Source organism: Sturnus vulgaris, chromosome 7, assembly GCF_052056855.1.
Source record: "Sturnus vulgaris isolate bStuVul1 chromosome 7, bStuVul1.hap1, whole genome shotgun sequence".
Lineage (NCBI taxonomy): Eukaryota > Metazoa > Chordata > Aves > Passeriformes > Sturnidae > Sturnus > Sturnus vulgaris.
In genome coordinates, this window is record NC_142249.1 from 17,173,637 (window position 1) to 17,190,402 (window position 16,766).

The 16,766-nt window shown below is 41.4% G+C and overlaps 1 protein-coding gene across 3 annotated transcripts in view; it reads left to right on the plus strand.

Annotated features, from left to right (window-relative positions):
* Positions 1–15,752, plus strand: part of PIKFYVE (phosphoinositide kinase, FYVE-type zinc finger containing) — a 62,810-nt gene extending 47,058 nt beyond the window's left edge. For all 3 annotated transcript variants that reach the window (XM_088167926.1, XM_088167927.1, XM_088167928.1), the window contains 14 exons: positions 723–783; positions 1,368–1,511; positions 1,677–1,797; positions 2,921–3,016; positions 3,702–3,785; positions 4,263–4,351; positions 4,971–5,135; positions 5,695–5,754; positions 6,580–6,756; positions 7,471–7,574; positions 7,829–7,957; positions 8,733–8,994; positions 11,071–11,145; positions 12,217–15,752. In XM_088167926.1, the coding sequence (XP_088024052.1) occupies positions 723–783; positions 1,368–1,511; positions 1,677–1,797; positions 2,921–3,016; positions 3,702–3,785; positions 4,263–4,351; positions 4,971–5,135; positions 5,695–5,754; positions 6,580–6,756; positions 7,471–7,574; positions 7,829–7,957; positions 8,733–8,994; positions 11,071–11,145; positions 12,217–12,332 (1,683 nt within the window). In that variant the 3' untranslated portion in view covers positions 12,333–15,752. The remainder of the gene's footprint in view (positions 1–722; positions 784–1,367; positions 1,512–1,676; positions 1,798–2,920; positions 3,017–3,701; positions 3,786–4,262; positions 4,352–4,970; positions 5,136–5,694; positions 5,755–6,579; positions 6,757–7,470; positions 7,575–7,828; positions 7,958–8,732; positions 8,995–11,070; positions 11,146–12,216) is intronic.
* The last annotated feature ends 1,014 nt before the right edge of the window (positions 15,753–16,766 follow it).

The window sequence follows — 16,766 nt, forward strand, 5'->3', positions numbered from 1 at the left end:
TAGATAGGATCTGGGCCATGTCCTTCAGCCCTAGGTTGTTGCCCATTAAATGCATCCCTTGTGAAAAAGACAAATAATATAGAGAGGTGGAGCAAATGACACAGGAAGGACTGATAACGGCTTTTCAGGGTCATCCCTGTTTTGTGATGTGTTCTGTGGGAGCTGGCTGAAGGGGTGGATAAATTATTTTGGACTGCTGCCTCAAGAGCTCTATGCAAGGATACACATGGCAGCATTTTGAACTTCCACCCTTTGGGGAGCTGGAGCTCTGAGGAAATGTCTGGGCTGCAAGGCACTACAATATAAACATCATACCAAGAGGCTGAACTCCCAGTAGTTCTAAGATAGCAAGGTGCACTAAAAACCCCTAGAGACCCTGGATTTGCTCTGCTGCATGCACACTCCCTTCCACTTAACACGTATTTGTTAGGTACTAAAGCAAACCTTATCTTGATGTAGCAGGAAGTAGGTTCTTAGAGAGGGAGAATGTATTGTTTGAAGTGATAACACTGAACTGATAACAGCCATCGTTAACATCTTGTGAACTTGAGTTGCTGTTGCTTGGTCTTTTTGCTATGGTAACATACAGTGACATGCAGAGGCTGAAAAGTGAGTGGGAATGCTCTGATGTAATGCACATGCTTTTGTGAGTGTTCCACAAATGAGGGAATACAGCTGTAAAGAGCTTGGCATCAACATTGGTGTTTTCTTATTCTGCCTAGATCAGTAGCATGGATGCTTCCCCAAGAAATGCTTCTCCAGCACTGCAAAATGGAGAGAAAGGTCTGTTACTTATTTTTCATAAGATGCCAATAGAAGCATGTTGTAGCTCTTTTCCTGATATAATATGGGAGCTTTTGTCAAATTTGATAAATCAGAGAAACCCCAAATCCCTGTCATCTCACATTTGTTTTTCCTAATGGTAAGATAGAAGTTGGCCATCTGCTTCTAATATGAACGTGAATTATTAGTGATTAGTAAATTGGCCAACAGGGTTTTCCTTTGAACTTTAGTTTAAAAATTTTCAGAAGCTTTCTAAGTAACTGATTAATTACATGGAATTTGGGAAATGCCTTTTGCCTCTTCTGTAATCTGGTTATTGGTGCTGAGATCTTTTGTCTCAGTGAGCCATACTGAGAGTTTGTGGGAGCTGAAGGTAGTACTTGTAAGAGTTGCATTTTCTGGAGGTTATGTGCTACGTTGATGAGCTTGCCCAGTCCTTTGGTCTGTGTGGCCTTACCTGCTTTCTAAGTAAAAACTTTCTGAAAGTAGATCGTGGTTATAGCTTGGGCTGGTAGCAAACAGCATCACTTCTGACAGCCATGTAAAATTATTTCTTCTGTTCTTAACTATGCTTGTACTCTCAGAGGATCGTTTCCTGACAACTTTATCAAGTCAGAGCTCCACAGGTTCCACCCATCTGCAGCTGCCCACCTCTCCAGAGGTTGCATCGGAGCATGTGACTGGTGCCAGCACACTCTCTGAACAGGACACAACAAGCAGCTCAGAAGGTATAATTCAGTTGTGATCTTGTATTCCTTCTCTTGCTTTTGTATGCCAAGTCCACAAGATCCTTTTAGGAAATGACAGATAACTCTGTGGTCTGTAGTTATCCTTATGTATTTACAGCTTAAACTTTGATATTGTGATGCAGACCTGACATTTGTCTGTTGCAGATGTGTTTGATGGACACTCACTGGGATCTACAGACAGCCAAGTGAAGGAGAAATCTACTATGAAAGCTATTTTGGCTAACTTCTTGCCTGGAAACAACTATAACCCCATTCCCTTTCCCTTGTAAGTACTGCATAATTATATGAAATGTACAAAATTACCAACCTTGTCAGATTGCAGGCAGACCCATGCATGCTTCCTTTGCTCAGTGTATAATTTAAGTCATTACTTGAGTTTGCCTCTGAATAAGCTAGAGAACTTTGTCAAGGTAGGAAGTTTTCTGTGTCCTTTCTAGGTGATTGTAGATTACTCACCTTTCCTATGAATGATCTGCCCTTGTGTAAAGCCAGTATCAGTTTCTCTTCCTCCTAGCAGGCATGCCTCCCCAGATTTCTTGGAGATAAAGGGGTGGGAGAAGAGGGGAGAAAGGTGCCTTCTAACTTGATTGCTGCAGGGAGGGAGTGGAAATGCCCTTCCTTAGCAAAGATTTAACTAAAGCTACATGCCTGCATCTTGTTTTTGCTTCCAGACCTCTTCCAAGGGTTGGACTCAAATTGGCATTGTCTGGGTGTAGGTCAGGTTCAATGGTTACTGCATGTGCCCTCAAGTGTCCCTCTCATGTGAAGATGGGCAGGCTGGAAAGTCTTTCAGCTACTTGGTCTGCGTGCTTTGTAGTGTTTCTCATTTGACATGAGCCTAACGTTTGGCAGCCTGAGTTTAACTTGTGAATCCCACCCCAGTGTAGGAGTGGAGGCCTTGGGCTGATGAGGTAAAAGCTAAATGACTGCATCCTACAGATAAGTGAAAGAAAATCATACAAGAATCCAGGAAGCTTTGGGGAATTTTCTGTGATAAACTGTTTGTTTAGAATAGAGTCCAGATTTGTCTCCTAAGTTCACTCTATAGGCTATGCTGCTGGACAGTCAAACCAAACTCAGGCAGGTTTTGGTGCCATTAGAAACATTGGCTGCTAAACAGAAATAGACTCTTATTCTAACCTAAAGCTGGTCTTCTGATCCATGCAGCTTGCTTGAATTGCTGATTACCCTAACACTCCACCATTTAGAATTAACCACATAGTTATGAATGTGTCTGTTGGGAGAAGCTGAACTGGGGAGCTTTGGTTCAATGCTGAGACTTGCAGCTTGTGCCTGAGAGTGCAGTGATGAGATCTGGGTTTTGACCGAAACTTCTTTTCTTATCACAGTTTTTTATGATCTACTAACAGTCTGTTATTTTCATTTAGTGATCCAGATAAGCACTACTTAATGTATGAGCATGAACGTGTACCTATTGCAGTCTGTGAGAAAGAACCAAGCTCCATCATAGCCTTTGCTCTCAGGTACTGGTGTGATTTGGCTTTTCATCTGACACACTTTGCACACTTTTATGTTTGAGGAATATTTAAATGTTGATGATAGGGAACAGGCATGACAGAATTTCTACATTAAGCTGTGTCAGAATTTCTGCCAGAGATGGGTTTCATTTGTTTTTCTGCTGAGATAATGAAAGTGCAACTGGATTTTTTTAGTGGAACTCTAGTACACAAAAATGACTTAGTTGTGTGGTGTTTCTTTTAATGAGCTATTACTAGAGAAAGAAGTGCAAGGTTTGCTCAGCCTCTCCAGCTGGAGGAAGTGCATCTGAGTTGGGGAACAGCTGTTAGTATTGATACTGCAGTCTGTTTCTTGCCTACCTTTGGTCATAGCAGCTCTTGCTACTGCTCAGCTCTTCTCACCAGCTGCTTCAGTAAACGTTTGGGTTTGCATGTCACAAGGCAGCAGATTTTTGAAGAATTGCATTCTTAAATTGTGGGAGGGGGGGAAAATAAGGAGATATTTTTCCTGCAGTATTGCCTAGAGCAGTTTCTGTTCTAAGAAAACAGTTCTAATGATAAGAAAAAATAAAGCAGAGGTTTTTCTACTGTGGTGTTTTGTTTCCTCTAGTTGTCTTGAAACTGAATCTTTGGGCTGATATTGCAGAGTTTCCAAGAGAACACTTAATTATTTTTGTTCTTTCCCTTTCAGTTGCAAGGAGTACAGAAATGCCCTGGATGAGTTGTCCAAAGCATCTCTGAAGAACAGTTCTGAAGAAGGATTACAACCAAACAGGTTACATGCAGGAACTATAGTACACAGAGTGAAGACATAGTGATGATAGTGAATAAGCCAAAACTAGGATGGGGAAGAACCCTCAAAATATACCCATGTTAGGATCTCTGCTTTCTGATGGAATCTGACTCATTCCATGTAACCAATACATACTTCAGTATGTGAGTTTCCATTTCACATTATGGACCATGCAGGCTCCATCACCTAATCTCTTGGCTGTGTGCATGGCAGGAAAACTGGGCCTGCTTACCTTTGCTGTGGTCATGGGTGGTGCTGTTGCTATGGACCCTGAGAGATATATTTTTTAGGAATGTGGAGGACAGCTTTGGAAAATCCCACACTGTTGCACCTTTAAATGGTGTCTTCTTCCCTTAGTGTTTAGGCAGGGGGGAGAAATAAATGTCCAGGCATAAAGCAGTAGTGTCTTGGGTGGCAGTATTTGTTGGTTCATGACTTCTTTGTTCTTTGTCCTTTCAGCATGTCAGACAGCAAACCCAAGAGCAGCAGCCCTGTCCGCCTGCCTGAGGCTAACACGTGTCCACTTCGCAATGCAGAGCCAGAACAGCGTAAGACCATTTTGCCAAAATCACCCATGGTGCTAATCTCAGCTCAGACTTGAGTCCACTTAACCTGGATTCTAGCTCATGTGGGGAAGAAAAAGCAGCATTCTGAGTTGAAATTGTGACTAGCCTTAGTGTTGACTTAGTGTAATACATGAGAGGGGTGGGAATGTGTGGGTTTTTTTGTTTTTTTGGTCTGTGGCTTTCTCTGGTTCTTATGGGATGAAACTGTTATTCCCTGATTTAATGCTATTATTAGTGCTATAGTAGTGGACCTAGGGTTGTTCTTGAATCTAGCCTGGTCAGTGAGATATGATGCCCTTCTTTTGGCATTGACTTCTTTAAAGAGATGCCATTAAAATATTTTGAAATGAAGACATGAAGTTCTTACTGTATTAAAGACACTCATTCTTGGTCTGTATTTTCAAATGTCTCTGCACTCTAGGATGCTATTCAGAATACTAGATTATCCTCGTGGACCTTAGTTGACTGAAGAATAGCAAATGAGTTACATTTAAATGGCATCATTCCTCTAGATAGAACAATGAATGGGGAATGTTCATACGAGTCATGCTGTTATTAAACTGCCTGTGGAAATGCCAACACCTATTCCTTTTCACTGTAGCAAAGAAACCATCTGGTGTTTTGTCTTTTTTCCGTGGCACGGGAGGGAAGAGCCCAGACCTGTCTTCCCAGAAGAAAGAGACCTTACGTGGTGCTGACAGTGCTTACTACCAGGTTGGACAGATGGGAAAAGAGGGAGCAGAAAACCAAGGAGCAGAGGCTCAAGGTACAAGACTGCAGAGTTCATCTTGTCTCTTGGGTTGTTACTTCTCCCAAACCTCATTCATCTGTGCAAGGCCCCAGATGCACTCCTGCTCATGCTTTTTCAACAGTCCAAGGTTATTCATGCATTGAAAATGAATCATTTGGACATTAAATATATTTTTTCGCAAAATACATTGCTTTTCTTTGTGATAAGGGAAACGGGATCTTTCAAACCCAAACTGTAGGGATGTGAAGTAGTCTGGACTTGAATACCTTTGGATTGAGTTGACTCTATTTAAGCAGCCCTGTCGCTTTCTCACTTGCTGTTTAGTTCTCATTGTTTTAGGTCATCGAAAATTAATGGAGAGAGAGGCTGGATTTGTGTCCATAAAAAGCAGTGCCCTTCTGGCATATGCATTATATTATATAATTATAGCTGTATTTCTTATTCTCTGTGTATAGTTCCTGCTGTATTCTTGGGAAAAAAAAATTATTGTAATGTGAGTTTACAAGTCATATGTAATGTGGCTTTCTTGGTATAATAGTGAACAGTCCTGACAGAATGCCCTTTATGCCTTCAGATGATGGAGATGGGGGAGATGGACAGAAGAAACAGGTGGTGAATCCCCATGTGGAACTCCGTGAGTAGTTGTAAATAACAACTTAGTCTTGGCTGACAAACTCATTTCTTCATGCACATGTAGTGGAAGTCTTGTGTAACCATGGAAAGGGGTTTTAACCCTTTAAGTGAGGCAGAAATAAGATGCACAGCTACATGGTTGTCTTTCATGATAGAAAGAAAGAGACAAGTTTATTCAGAAACACACTTGGTTTTATAGCATGACTTAAAATTCCAAGAGTAGAGGAAAGGTGATTGGTTCAGAGAAAAGACACTCCATTCCCAGGACCTGGTCACGTACCACAGCAGGTGTTCTATCTTGTTATTAATTCCTTTTTATTTTGACCAAGATATCACCCTGGGAGAAATTCTCCCTGGCCTTGAGCTGGACCAGCTTATTGGCTGGGAATAGAGCTGAAAAGCTCCAGCCTGGAATATTTTTCAGGCTGTAATTTCCTTACTTTCCATATGTGTCCCTACAGTCTTGAAATTAATAGTTGTTTTTTCTTGGTATTTGTCGTGAAGGAAAAGCAAATCAAGAAAAAAGCAATGCAATTTTTACTTACTGCAACCAATCTCTTTTGCAAAAGTACTCCATAAACTTTTTTTAATTGGTCTTTTGTCCAAACACTTTCCCATGACATATCCTGTGAACTAATCTAGAGGGACTTGACTTTCCTGTCAATTTTCCTTTTAAATACTGTAGGTTAAAATTTCTGAATTACAATGAGCATGAGAGAGTTGTTTAGCACAATAATACTCCTCTAGACATGAGTAAAATCTCAGTGTTGTCTGGGATAGTCAGTGCATGTTGCATGCTGTTATTGAGGAAAAGCATTTTTTGCAGAGTTCTCAGATGCCAATGCCAAGTTCTACTGCCGGATTTATTACGCTGGGGAGTTTCACAGGATGCGTGAAGTGATCCTGGGGAGCAGTGAAGAGGATTTCATCCGATCCCTCTCTCACTCCATGCCCTGGCAGGCACGAGGGGGAAAATCTGGAGCTGCATTCTACGTGACTGAGGGTAAATGAAGCTTCTTCCCCCCTTGTAATTAGAGATGTTATTTCTGTGTGTGGTGGTGAGTGTGTCATTTAATCTCTGGTAACCTCTGTCTGGAGGGTTACTTATTGAGAAGTGGCCACTCAGAAGGGAAAATTAAATGGATTGTTCTGGGGTCTTCAATATCAAATGATTTGTCTCTTTGTACGTGCAGAAGAACAAAATGTAGCTCTGTTTTTCAGGAGTAGCAGCTAGGAACGCCAGTTGAACAGAAGGGTTGTATTGCCAGGAAGGCTTCAGGAAACAAAACCTTGAGTATAATTCAAGAAAAACTTGTTGTTAAAGAGAGTGTTTCTTATAATCTCATGTACTGTTGTTTATCTAACTTGTTTCTTAAACTGTGGCGGTTTCTAGGCTTCTACATCGAACAAGTGTTGAACAAAATGGTCTGTAGGCTGTTTCTGTTGTCTATCTAGGAAGCCTGTATAGCTGAGGTAGATCTAGTGTAGGCAGTCTCTTGTCCATGATTTACTAGAAGATAGAAATCCAGGGAGGCTAAAATTCAGAATATGTGAAGTAAAAAGAATCTAGAAGTGAGTTTCTGAAGGTAAAGATTTAAGGGAATTGTAGTACTTTCATTTTTCAAACCATTTCAGCTATGTGACAATCCTAAAAAATTGTAAATAGTACATCATATATTGTTTGTAACCCTGTTACCTCTGTCTGATATTAAAACAGATGATAGATTCATCTTGAAGCAAATGCCTCGCCTGGAAGTCCAGTCATTCCTTGACTTTGCTCCACACTACTTCACTTACATCACTAATGCAGTTCAGCAGAAGGTATTTAAAAGAAGTGCCTTTTATTTTAGGCAGTGTTTTTTATTTTAAAGACTAGTAGAAATTCCTATTAACCTTTTCATTTAAATAAAAGAAAATGTTGGAGAGTGTGAGTTATGCTAATAAGTGTTTTTAAGATGTAAAGTGGAAATTATGCTTGGACTTCTAAGCTGTAATACACAGAACAGTGGTGCTTCTGGTATGGGATTGCTGATTGTCTCTACACAGATCTTAACCCACTGTCTTGTCTTCATTAGAAGCCCACAGCACTGGCTAAAATCCTCGGGGTATATCGAATTGGTTACAAGAACTCTCAAAACAACACTGAAAAGAAGCTGGATCTGCTTGTCATGGAAAACCTTTTCTATGGCAGGAAAATGGCTCAGGTAAGAACCAAGTGTTCTGTTCCCTTGCAGTGCAGTTGTGACTGGGAGAAAGAGCAGGGTCACCAACTCCACTTCTAAACTTAGATAGTATCAGTTCTTTCCACTTTACCTCTCAGTGCCTGACCTCAAAAAGGGAATGTTCGTGGGAGGAAGTGGATGGAGGGAATTCTAGATGGATGTAGAGGATGTTGTGGGTTTTCTTTTGGTTGGTTTACTGTTTAAATCATGAGGAGGGCTCAGCCACTACAAAACAGAAACCCAAGCAGACTGTGGACTCTATTCCATGTAAGTTAGTGAAATCTTCACTGGACAGAGCTTGAACAACCTTCTTTAACAGGGCCTGTTTGAAGCAGGACTTTGGAGTGGAGAACTCCAGAGGTAATTTCCAGCCTCATGATGGGTCTGTCTCTTGCCTTGCTAGTGTTAACTGGTGCTTCATGCACTACCCACCTCCCTCTTCAGTGGCTTTGCTTTTGTCAGTAATTAACTGTAGAAACTGGCTGGAAAATTGAGTTTACCTAGACAATATAAAAAGCAGAGACACCCTTTTTCTCTTCATTTAGACTAAATATTAGTGAAATAACTTGCCTAAAACTTGGGAATTAGGGTGGCAGAGCTTTCACCTAAGCTTACATGCTATTCTCTACAAAGTATTTTTTTGTTAATTGTCTTCCTCCTAAAGAGAAGGAAAGAGTTGCCTGGCTGTGCAAATGTTAGCTACTGAAGCCTTTAACTCAGAAGAATGAAATAAATTCGTGCTTTTCTCCATTTGCAGGTGTTTGACCTGAAGGGCTCTCTCCGGAACAGAAATGTTAAAACAGACACAGGCAAGGAAACTTGTGATGTAGTCCTGCTGGATGAAAACCTTCTGAAAATGGTTCGGGACAATCCTTTGTACATCCGTTCCCATTGCAAGGCTGTGCTGAAAGCTTCCATACACAGTGATTCCCAGTTCCTCTCCAGCCATCTCATCATTGACTATTCCCTGCTCGTGGGTCGTGATGATACCAACAATGAGCTGGTTGTTGGGATCATTGGTAGGTTGTCTTTTGTATTTTCTTGCTTTTAGATGATGAAATGGTTTTCTTCTGGTTTAGGTATTCATAGTACTCTTAGAACTGTGCCACCACCAGAGAGATGTGTGTCAGGAAATCTTCCCCCTGGTAGAATACCACCCTCACCTCTTGCATGTTTTCACAGTGGAGGCAGGAAGCCTTCTCTCCAGGTCTTGTGTAGGCTCAGATTAGCATTTGCATTGCTACGAGTATATGCAGGAGGCCTCAAAGGTCGTTTAACCTACACTTTGACTCCAGTTGAAGCAGGGGAAGTTATTAGTATGCTTTTATGTGTTTAATCTGTAAACTTTACTTGAGTCATGTTTACATAGTCTTTTAAATCTTGTGTGGAGGGGCTCTAAGGAGAAACAGTATTGGTAGGATTGGAAGAAAGAAGTTAAACATCATGGGATCTCATATAATCATGTAGTCTGACCTGGATAATATGGGTGGCAATGCAGTAATTACCTCACTGCATCCTCTGACTTGATACTGGAAAGTAGAGACAGACAAACACACAGTTTAGACAAACTTCTGTAAAAAACTTAGTGATGAGGCAATTTTGCAGGATATGGAATTGACTTAGGGTAATGAAATGGTCTTGAAACCCAGCTCAGAAATGCTTCCAGATGAGATCTCAGGACAGGAGGTCTGGATTACACTTACTCTGATAAAACTTGAAAGCCATTGCAGTAACATTTCTAGTTGAGAATTGAAGTCCTGGCTACGGACAATGCTCTTGTTTATTGCAAGTTGTTAGTACTTTCTAGATGTGTAGACTCTTGAATATTGTGGTAAATAGGAAGGGACTACACTGACCATGTGCTTCTCCTGTATGTGTGGCTTTCTGTTGTCCTGTGTCAAATCTTACCTGATGTATTTTGTATGATATTTAAAGCTACCAGTTCCTTAAGTGTTTAACTCAAATATCTATCAGAACTCTGTCAACACAAATACTTCTCTCAAGAAGAGAGAACATGTCTGATGTATCAGGCTATCAGAATGTTCTCTGGATGATACCCTGGGAATTTATAAAGTACTCAAGCTAAATTTGTGTTGGACTGGAACTAAAAACTCTTAGCTTGGATTGTGTTTGACTCTGAGGTCAGTATCTCTACCTATTTTAGATCCTAATGTAATACAGCAAACAAGTAAGGTCTGTGAAAAGCTTTGAAAACTTTGTTTGTAGGCTCTGTTGTGTGGGACTCTGGGCATTGGGGCATGAAGTTGTTAGTGATCAAACTGTTCACTGATATCTGTCCTAAAACACTCTAAGGAACTTTTCAAAGAGTATTCAGATAAATGAATAGGTCTTAAGATTGTCAGGTCTGGATGAGTTTTGTGTTAAGTGCAAGTGAGATGAAATGTGAATGCTTATGGTGGCCTTTTGTAAATTAAAATCAGTAAATTCAAAACTGTATAATTACTATAATTATAGTCAAATATTAGGAGATAATGATAACAAGTAATGAAAAACTGATCTTCCTGCAGCTTTAGCTTTGCAGGCCAAAAGGTTCATGTGCTTGTGTTGACTGAGCATGCTTTCTCTGGAAGGGGCTTGGAAACAATTCACAAGTTGTCTTCTTGCTGCCCCCTCTTCCAATCAGGCTCATTGTTTCCAGTCCTCCCTGTCATGGCAATCACTTGCATTCAAACCTGTCGGTGGCTGCAGTGATTAGAAATACTGGTTTAAATGGAGAGATGTCCAAACCTCAGTGCTTCTAGTGGGGCTTCTGGGATCAGGGAGAGCGAAGTGACCCTTGTAAATGAGCCCTTGGATTCTAACATGGATAAAGACAGACATGCTTGGCCAGCTTGTTTTTGTAGAGATGGGAAGAATTGATTGTGATCTTGCTGGGGTTTTGAGAGAGTGTATTCACCCTACCCAAACATAATACTGCAGAAAGTGAGGCAACTTGTATGTAAACCACTGAAGCTCTGACTATAAAAGACTACTACTTTCCTGCTGTCTTTGGGGGGAAATAGATACATTTTAAAACAGTGTTACTTGGATTAAAACAAAACATATTTGTGTGTGGATTTTTTTTATTGTAACAGACTATATTCGTACTTTTACTTGGGACAAAAAGCTTGAAATGGTGGTGAAGTCAACTGGAATCTTGGGAGGACAAGGTAAGTCCAGAAGGAAAGCAAAGATTTTGATCGTGTTTCCTTATTACATTGAAGCTTTCATAACACTGCTGATAGAGTCACAACTTCCCCACCATGCAAATTTGTGACTGATTAAGTTGTCCAGAACAGAGGAAGGAATCATAGAATAGCAGGTTTGAAGGGACCTCAAGGATTATCTGATCCAACCTTTTAGCAAAAGCACAGTCTAGACAAGATGGCTGAGCACCCTGTGCAGCTGAATCTTAAAACTGTGTTGGGGAATCCATCACTTCCCTGGCGACTGTTCCAATGGCTGATTGTTCTCATTGTGAAAAATGTTACTCTTGTGTCTAACTGGAATCTGCCCAGGAGTAACTTGTATTTCTTACCCCTCATCTTTTCCATGTGGCTCCTTGTAAAATGAATCTCCATCTTCTTTTTAGCCACCCTATAAATACTAGAACGTGGTGATAAGGTCTCCTCTAAGCAGCCTTTTTTCCAAGGCTGAAAAGCCCAGTTCTTGCAGCATATCCCCATATGGCAGGCTTCTCAGTCCTTGGATCATCTCTGTGGCCAGAAAAGGACCCTCTTTATCCTGTCCACATTTTTTTTCCTTTTTGTTTTTTTTTTTTTTTTTTTTTAACTATAGCAGTGATCAAAACTGAGTCCAGTATTTCAGGTATGGCCTGGAAGTAGCACCTTCCAGGTGAAAGATGATGCTGGGATACTGAGTGGGATAATGACTTCTGTCTCTCTGCTGATGATGTTCTTGTTGATGCAGCCCAGTGTCCTTCCTGCTGGCTTTCTTTGCCACAGCAGCAGCAGCAGCAGCACTGCTCACTCCCACTGAGCTGCTTGTCCACCAGGCTCCTCAGGTCCCTTCCACAGAGCTGCTCCCAAGGGAGATCCCAGCCTGTGCTGTGCTCCTGCATTGTTTTCCCAACTGCAAAACCTTATGCTTGTTGAGCTTTATAAGGTTCTATCTTGTTGCCTTCAAGTTTATGCTGTCTGCTGGTGTAATCTCGTGTGAAATCTGTCTGTACTGCAGTATATTTAGCCCATTTCTAACTGCTCTTGACTCTTATACATTAGGCAAGATGCCCACTGTGGTCTCTCCAGAACTGTACCGGACCAGGTTTTGTGAAGCTATGGACAAGTATTTCCTGATGGTGCCAGACCATTGGACAGGACTGGGCCTGAATTGCTGAGCTAAAGCCCATATTGGGAAAGCACAAGAGGACAATGACATTATAGGCAACTCTCTTCCAGTTGTCTGTCCAGCAGCAAGCAAGAGGATTGCAGTTCCATATCCACACTGACCACGTGCATCATGTTGCAGAGTGTGAAATCTGTTTGCACTTTAATCCCCTCTTGGAGGATAACAAGCAAACCTGCCTCAGTAAGGATCTCCTGTGAAGTACCACTGAACAGCATTGATAAATGACATCCCTCCTGTCAGTTGAAAAGGTGATCCTTCTAAGTACTGAACTGAGATTCTATCCAGATCCTGATGGTGAAGAAGTACATGATCTTTGGAAGTCTTGCACTGTCGAAATGATGTTGAATATGCACAGCTCATGTTTCTGTAGTGGATACTTGGTACTGACAAATGTGAAATAAACCCCCCAAATGTGGATGGGGGAGAGAAGAATGAAGTTAATTTATGAGTTCTGCTATTGTTGCAGTGGTCTGTAATTGACCTATTTAGGATCCATTAATAACTTGTGCTGTTTATGCTCCATAGTTTTAATTCTTACTGGGTTCTGTAAACAGTATATTTTTAAGGCAGCTCCATATCTATAATGCTCTATGACTCCATCTTTTAAGTTATGTTACTGCAGTACAGCTCTGGTTTATCTGTCATAATTGCATTTTAGCTGAATCCCATAAAAATGGGTTTTCAGTCATCCGTATACTGCAAAACTCAAAACATATCCCTTCACTCCTAAACAGTACTTTGGTCTGAGTGTTGCTCAGATTCCTGGAAACAGGTAACCAACATACCCTTTAATTTAACAAGACTTGATTAATTATAGTTATGAAGCAGATTAACCTTTTCCTTAGTAAAGGCAGTAAGTTGATAAACCAAATGAAGCATACTGCTTTAGTGACAACTTTCTCCTTAATGCAACCATCATTCCTGACAGATCTCTTCAAATCCATTTCAATTCCCCTTTACTTTCAAGCAATGCAATTACCTCATGGTGAAATTTTGCCAGGAGAATGTTTTTCTTGCGTTCATGACATGATCTTTTTTTGTCACGGAGATGAATGTAGTTGTTGGTTTTTGTAAAACCTAACAGGTATGATGGATAAGATATGCAGAGATCTGAGAGTCTTTATATTCTTACAATAAGCACTTCTTTTCATTTTTAAAAATTTTTACTCATTTTTGTAGCTAATGAGTTGACTTTTTAGTTTCATTATAATCCAGGCAAGTAAATAAGAGGAGTTTTAATGAGTTTGAGAAGCAAGAATACTGTCTTTCAAAGTCAGTCTTTTCAAAGGGCTGGAAGTCTTTTGATTTCCAGTCTCTGATGGAACAACATCAAATGAATATGCAATCTGGGACAGGATACCTCTTAGTGATCACTTGCTCATTCTAACCAGTTGCCTGATAATGCCCTCATCACTGTAACTATGGATTGAAATGTGCATTTTTTTTGTTTCTCCTGTGTTCAGTATTTTTTTTGTTTCTCCTGTGTTCAGTATTTTTTTTCTGCAGCAGATGGCGGTGGCTGTTTAGGTGACCAACAGTGGGCAGCACTGAGAAAGGAAAAGGCCAGTAGTGAGAATTGAGCTGTTTGCTCCAAAACCAGCCAGTGCAGCTCTTGTCTGAGCTGCCAGGAGGCAACAGCCATTTGTGTTGGAGCCTTCCCCACCACCCTATTGCAACACTAGAGGATGAGCAAAGATGCTGGCCTTGAAGCAGCAGCAAAAGAAGTGTACTGATTTCTCAGTACAATGTGATAGTTGTTCCTGGGGTGCAGTGTTGAAGGCTGCAGTGATGTGTGCTGTGGAAAGACGACACAGTACTCCTTGCTTCCCTACCTAGAATCTCTTCAGTCCAACGGGATGCATCAGGTGCAGCTGATCACCTCTGGGATACATCTTGCCTCTTTTGTTGAACTGTTCTCCCAAGCTGCCTGGCTGTGTGCGTGGCCTTGTCTAATGTGGTCAACCAATGCATCAGCTCAGTGCTACTCCCTCTGCTGTGGCCTCTGCCTACTGTCTTGGTTCATGGATGTGAAAGAACCTGCCATGCAGCCTGTGTTTCAGTCTCAGCTGAAGTTTACATGTGTTCTCCTCCTTTGCTTCTTAAAGTTTACAGGGAAGAGCTTGACTGTACTGGCCAGCTAAGGTAACCCAACAGCAGCTAATTAATTATGTTGTCAGTATGTGGATTGGTGGATGGAGCAGTGTGGCATGTGTGCCATGGCACCTGCACTAGGCTCATGTGGCCTGCTAGCCCAGTCTGTCACCAGTAACCCTTGTCCTTATCCTGAGATGTGTGGCTGCTCTGTGCTTCTTGTCTGCCAGAGCAGCTGGCTGTGAGCAGCTGGATCATCTGACAGTTGCTAATACTCCTCTGAATGTGACAGCACGAGGCTCTCAGCACTGCAGAAGTGAGAGAGTCTTCCACTGTTTTGCAGCCTATGGACAGAGCCAGAGACAGATGAACTGTGACCTTCTTGGGCTGAAGTTACAGCAGCTGGAGAGATTTGCAGGAATGATCTTGAACTGGCATCAACAGTTAATATTTGGCCAGGATGTGGCTGATAGACTAGTCCTGACTAGACTGGAGCAAAAAGTAAACTACTGGTCATGAGTATCACAGTAGCTGCAGTATCAGCTGGAGTTGGGTCATCTTGGGTGTCCTGTGATAGAAAGTTGTAAGCATTTCTAGTTGAAATCCCAGCAGCTGAATGGGTCTCCTCAAATGTTCCGTTTTCCGTATAATAGTTGTCCTGACATTTCACTTACTACCAAGCTTAATTTTCTCAGAAGGAGAACAGTACTTCATGCAGAACAAATCTTTGAGAGCTGCTTGGGAGGCTGTGTTCAGTCTGTGTCCCTGTAGCATTCCTAAGGATGAACCCTTTGGTCAGAGCTTGTTCCTTTTTTTATAACACAGGTTTAGCGTATGTGTAAGTAAATCCCAGTTGCAGACATCAAGACTGAATTTCTTCAGAGCTACACTGGCTCTTCTGTTGTTTTGATCTGAGGCCTTGAGACAAATATCTAAATCTTGTCCAAGTCAGAAGCAATGACTTTGAGCCATCATGTGGACAGCAGAATGCCTTGTAGTGGCCCAAGGATGCATTCTGTCCCCAAAAAGCACATGAGGGACTCTTGCCAGTAGAGCAATTCTAGTGGGCTCAGGGGAGTTACCTATGGAGTCTCCTTTGTGAGAATGACCAAAACCAAATGAATTGCTCACTGGCTGGTGGCCAGACTAGTCATTATTCAAAGCACTTAATGTACAATAATGTATGCATTTCTATTCTAACTTGGTTCAGCTGTATTTTATAAAATTGATGTACTAAACTATTTGAGAATAATTGCCTTGAATACTTGGAGAATCAAAATGTAATGTATATAGACTCAAATAAAGTGACTAAAATGTACTTGAGTCTGTTCCATGTGTGGAGCAGCTAGGTCTCATTGCATACCATTTTCTTGGTAAGGCCAGGCCACTGCTCACTGTGCAGGGATTGCTGTGCTGGAGAGTGTCAGCAGTGCAGTGGAAGATGCCTGTCCTGTCTCTGTACCTCACAGCTTGTCTCCTCTGATGGAGCAGCACCTCTGGGCAGCTCCCCAGGGCGGTGGCAGTAGAATGTGCAAATAACCTTTTAAACAGTTCTATCTTTTCTGCAGCTGCTTTTCACCACAGTGCTGTGTGACAGAGATCCACTTCTGCCCAGCAGGTGGTGTGTGTCTTTGCCCAGTTCTGCCACGATGTAGAACACATTCCAGGTATTTCCATGATCTTCTTTTAAGTGGACTAGATAAAGAAAAAAATCCAAGAAGGTCTAAAAATAAGCGTTTCCTTCTGATTGTTTCATGTTAAATTGGTGTATATATATTACCTCCTTGCTAAGGCTCAAAATAATTTGTGATTAGTTCTGGGAGGGGGACTTGTTCATTCCTAGCCTATAAAACCCTGCCTAAAACTTGAGGATTTTACCTGTATTATGTGCAATCACCATTTTTTGCCAGGTGGCTTTGAATTCTTTCCTCTGTTGCAGTGTGAAACTGCATCAGAACCTGTCCCCCCCCCATGGGGGTATAAGCAAGACACCCCATGGGGAAAGAAGAGATGGGATACTCAATTCAGGGTCAGCGCTGCCTTCTGCTGGTGTAAGGATGCGTGGTGGGACTTGAGAGGCTTCTGGCATGAAGTTGTGAAGCACAAATGCAGCTTTAGTTCAAGAAATAATAATCTGATGACCAAAGGTAGGATAATAAAATAAGTGAACATAATTACCAAAAAGAACAGTGATTACATTTGAAGAGACAGAATGGCAATATAGTAACTTTTATAGGATATTTTTCTAATATAGCTTCAGCAAACACGAAACACCCTGGGTATGAAAAACGAAGTATCCTGGGTACAGGCTTTGTAAACCTGCCAGGTTTGA